Below are 5,000 nucleotides of genomic sequence, written 5' to 3' on the forward strand. Positions count from 1 at the left end.
CGCTGTCATGAGGTGGTTTTTCTAACGTATCCATGTAGAGGTATACTGCAAAAGTGTAATGGAAAGACTTTCTTCCGTTTACACATCACCAGACGTGATGCACGGGGTCACGTGACCAGTATTACGTCAAGTGAGATTGTTTGGACGGAGGAGGAATCAAAGAGAAAAATATAACAACCACAACGTTAACAAAGAAAATAATAAATAAATAATAACATCTCGCAGAAACAGATTTTACAAGACTTACGGCTTATGTGCTTCACACCATTCAATGGAAACACCTGCAAATTGCAGCTGCACTGAAGTCAGAATTTGAGAAATATTGCTTTTATTTTGGCAGAAACTGTAATGGAAACGCAGCTAGTTAGACACCTGGCGTCAGTGAAGGCAGCACCAGTCAGTGAAGGCAACACCAGTCAGTGAAGGCAGCACCAGTCAGTGAAGGCAGCACCAGTCAGTGAAGGCAGCACCAGTCAGTGAAGGCAGCACCAGTCAATGAAGGCAACACCAGTCAATGAAGGCAACACCAGTCATTGAAGGCAGCACCAGTCAGTGAAGGCAGCACCAGTCAGTGAAGGCAACACCAGTCAATGAAGGCAACACCAGTCAGTGAAGGCAGCACCAGTCAGTGAAGGCAGCACCAGTCAGTGAAGGCAGCACCAGTCAGTGAAGGCAACACCAGTCAATGAAGGCAACACCAGTCAGTGAAGGCAACACCAGTCATTGAAGGCAGCACCAGTCAGTGAAGGCAGCACCAGTCAGCGAAGGCAGCACCAGTCAGCGAAGGCAGCACCAGTCAGTGAAGGCAGCACCAGTCAGCGAAGGCAGCACCAGTCATCGAAGGCAGCACCAGTCATCGAAGGCAGCACCAGTCATTGAAGGCAGCACCAGTCAGCGAAGGCAGCACCAGTCAGCGAAGGCAGCACCAGTCATCGAAGGCAGCACCAGTCAGCGAAGGCAGCACCAGTCAGTGAAGGCAGCACCAGTCAGCGAAGGCAGCACCAGTCAGCGAAGGCAGCACCAGTCAGTGAAGACAGCACCAGTCAGTGAAGGCAGCACCAGTCAGCGAAGGCAGCACCAGTCAGTGAAGGCAGCACCAGTCAGCGAAGGCAGCACCAGTCAGTGAAGACAGCACCAGTCAGTGAAGGCAGCACCAGTCATTGAAGGCAGCACCAGTCAGCGAAGGCAGCACCAGTCAGTGAAGGCAGCACCAGTCAGTGAAGGCAGCACCAGTCATTGAAGGCAGCACCAGTCAGCGAAGGCAGCACCAGTCAGTGAAGGCAGCACCAGTCAGCGAAGGCAGCACCAGTCAGCGAAGACAGCACCAGTCAGTGAAGGCAGCACCAGTCAGTGAAGACAACACCAGTCATTGAAGGCAGCACCAGTCAGTGAAGACAACACCAGTCATTGAAGGCAGCACCAGTCAGCGAAGGCAGCACCAGTCATTGAAGGCAGCACCAGTCAGCGAAGGCAGCACCAGTCATTGAAGGCAACACCAGTCAGTGAAGGCAGCACCAGTCAGTGAAGGCAGCACCAGTCATTGAAGGCAGCACCAGTCAGTGAAGGCAGCACCAGTCAGTGAAGGCAGCACCAGTCAGTGAAGGCAGCACCAGTCATTGAAGGCAGCACCAGTCAGCGAAGGCAGCACCAGTCAGCGAAGGCAGCACCAGTCAGTGAAAGCACCAGTCAGTGAAGGCAGCACCAGTCATTGAAGGCAGCACCAGTCATTGAAGGCAGCACCAGTCAGTGAAGGCAGCACCAGTCAATCCTTGAGGGCAGCAGTGGTGTTTCAGCAGTTTCAGCAGTGTTAGAACATCAGTTAAAGATTAAAAGCTGCAGCTGGCCGGTCGTCTCGGTTCTGCTAACCGGCAGTTTGTTATTAACGGATTTTTACGCTCTGCTGTAAAATAAAAACCAGCTTGACTGGCTCTGTCTCTGCTGACCCCTACAGGAGCACCGTGGCTAAGAGCAGAGTAGAGTGGGAACCATCATCATTATCATCGTGGCGGCGTGGTTCCTCCCAGGGCTGGGCTGAGAACTTTGGATCTATAGACACACTGTGTTGGCTGTCTCAGCCCGTCAGAGGCCAGCTGCTCAGTGGGTGGGCGTGGCTAGCTTTGATGAGGTTCTGCGTTGTGATGCTGTAGGAACCGATTGACAAGCTACCGAGTCTCCTTGGGTTTCTTTTATCTTCTGCACATGTTTGAAGTTCATCCTCACGCGCGCACACACACACACACACACACACACACACACACACACACACTCTTTCGTAGTCACGTGCGGAACGACGGCGGGATGAAGCAGCGCTCTGTCTGGCTGAGCTGACGACCGCTGTCATGTGCCTGGCGTGCTGCCGTCACACAGGCAGCTCTTGTGTTGGCGCTAAACAGAGTCACGCTGGCTGAGTGTGCGAGCTGAGGTCGGCCACACCCACCCGCTGTCCTTCAATGCTCCGCCCCCAGCCAGAGTCGTCAGTGTTGACTTTTTTTTCCGGGTCGAGGTTGAGAGGAAGGTGAAGGCAGATCCCCGGCCCAAAGCCTGGGCAGGTGTGGTGACCTCACAGAGGGCTGCAGGAAGAGTCACCTACCGTTTTATCTGAAGCATCAGCAGGATTCTGCTCGGCCGCTGCTGATTGGCCGCTGGAGCTTCCAGTGGAGCCGGTCGGACAACTTCCCGCTCGCTTATCTTCTTGGTTTGCTGTTTTAATATCCTTTTCCTCCTTGGTGACCTGACCCCTGCTCAACCTTTGACCTTCTCGACAAGCCTAGGACTGGCCTGTGGGCTGAAGCTCCCAGTGGCACGCACAGACAAACCTCTCGAGCTCTTCCCCTTCTCTGATTGGTCACAATCACAACGACCACGGAGAGAAAAGAAAAAAACACTCGTTTTTCTTGCGTCTTGTTAAACTTCATCTGTGTCACATGACTGCAGCTGTGTCACATGACTGCAGCTGTGTCACATGACTCACGGGGCCTCTAGTTGGACGTGAGCTCGTCCCAAACTGGTGGTGTTTATGTTCTACTTCCTCTTTCCCCTACAAATCTCCAAGGGGTCTGTTAGGGGCCCTGCTGACGTCACAGACAGGAAGTGGAGCTCGTATGTAAGTTGACTGCCTTCTTTCTCGTTCCTCAGGTGGTGTCTGACGCTGCAGGCCAAGGGGTCACCATCACTGGAACCACGCCCTTTAATAACTGGAACTGGCCCAACGCCGTCATCTTCGCCGCCACCGTCATTACCACCATCGGTGCGTTCAGCAGTAGCAGTAACAGCAGTAACAGTAACAGTAACACCAGTTACAGCAGCAGTAACATCAATAACAGTAACAGCAGGATTAGTACCAGCGGTAACAGTAACAGCAGTAACAGTTACAGCAGCAGTAACAGCAGTAACAACAGTTACAGCAGCAGTAACAGCAGGATTAGTACCAGCGGTAACAGTAACAGCAGTAACAGTTACAGCAGCAGTAACAGCAGTAACAGCAGTAACAACAGTTACAGCAGCAGTAACAGCAGTAACAGTTACAGCAGCAGTAACAGCAGTAACAGTAACAAAAACAGCAGCAACTGAGTTCAGATCCTGACGCTGTTTCTCCAGGATTTAATTTAATTTAATTGAAATGTTTAATAAAAAAGAAACTCTTTTGTTATTTAATAATAGGGTTGGATAGCTAGATTGATAGATTGATAGACGGATGGATGTACTTTATTGATCCCACATTGGGGACACACATAGTGTTCATGTATAATATAATATATATTTTAGTTTATTTATTACTCCTGTTTTTTATATTATTAAATAAACATATTTGTCATAATTAATAAAACATAGTATGGTATTATCATACAATATTTAATTAAAACATAATTGTTCTTTTTGAAAACCACTAAGACTGCTGGGTGCTCACCCAATGCTAACCCCTTTGGTTCGGTGCGCTAACAGGCTATGGAAACATCGCCCCCAAGACGCAGCAGGGCCGCGTCTTCTGCATCTTCTATGGGCTCTTTGGCGTCCCACTGTGTCTGTCGTGGATCAGTGAGCTGGGAAAGTTCTTCGGCGGCCGAGCGAAGCACCTGGGCCATTACCTGACCAAGAAGGGCTTCTCACTGGTCAGTGCAGCGTAGCCCCGCCCCTGCCCCAGGACCTCGGGACATGTCTTAACTCTGCTTCTCTCCTTCTTTCAGAGGAAGGCTCAATTTACTTGCACGGCTATTTTCCTCCTGTGGGGGGTGCTGGTCCATTTAGTGCTTCCACCGTTTGTCTTCATGTCCCAGGAGGGATGGTCCTACGTGGAGGGCCTGTACTTCTCCTTCGTAACCTTGACCACAATCGGTTTTGGGGACTTGGTGGCGGGTAAGTCTCCTTTGATCGAGGCGTCCCAATGTGCCAGTGACCTTTGAGATTCACTAAGGTCGTTTGTCCTGTGTCCTGTTTGTTTGGCAGGAGTGGAACCCGACAAGCAGTACCCCACCTTGTACCGCTACTTCGTGGAAGTGTGGATCTACCTTGGCCTGGCCTGGCTCTCCCTCTTCTTCAACTGGAAGGTGAGGATGGTGATCGAGGCCCACAAGGCACTGAAGAAGCGGCGCAAGCTGCGGAAACTCTCTGTGGATGAACTGCGCAGCCACAAGGCCTCGCACAAGGCCTCGCTGCCGAGGGCGCCGTTCACCTCCGCTGACGTCAACATCTTCAGCTTCATGTCCAAGAAGCAGGAGGGCTACAACGACCTGATCAAGAAGATTGGCCCCAAGAAAGAGGTCCAGGGCAGCGGCGGCGGTGGGGCAGTGAAATCCAAAGAGCCCATCCGCTCCCAGAGCTGCACCGACACGCTTCACAACACCATCCTCAGCCTGGACCGCTCGCCACGCCAGAAGAGGCGCTACAGCTTCAGCGACCGCGTCACAGAGGCCTTCTCCAAGTCCAAGAACTACCTGCTGGGCTCGGCCAATGGCCTGCTGCTGACGGAGGACCACAGTGACGAGCTGGACCAGGACCAGGAC

At 51.9% G+C, this 5,000-nt stretch overlaps 1 protein-coding gene across 1 annotated transcript in view; it reads left to right on the forward strand.

The window, feature by feature from the left end:
• Nucleotides 1-5,000, forward strand: part of LOC142882164 (potassium channel subfamily K member 5-like) — a 7,512-nt gene that overhangs the window by 1,138 nt on the left and 1,374 nt on the right. The window contains exons 2-5 of the mRNA XM_076016729.1: nt 3,136-3,247; nt 3,943-4,109; nt 4,185-4,353; nt 4,444-5,000. The exon at nt 4,444-5,000 is cut by the window's right edge and continues 825 nt beyond it. Of these exons, the coding sequence (XP_075872844.1) occupies nt 3,136-3,247; nt 3,943-4,109; nt 4,185-4,353; nt 4,444-5,000 (1,005 nt within the window). The remainder of the gene's footprint in view (nt 1-3,135; nt 3,248-3,942; nt 4,110-4,184; nt 4,354-4,443) is intronic.

This window comes from Nelusetta ayraudi, unplaced genomic scaffold (assembly GCF_046127955.1).
Source record: "Nelusetta ayraudi isolate G7.1 ecotype Tasmania unplaced genomic scaffold, CSIRO-AGI_Nayr_v1 ptg000236l, whole genome shotgun sequence".
Lineage (NCBI taxonomy): Eukaryota > Metazoa > Chordata > Actinopteri > Tetraodontiformes > Monacanthidae > Nelusetta > Nelusetta ayraudi.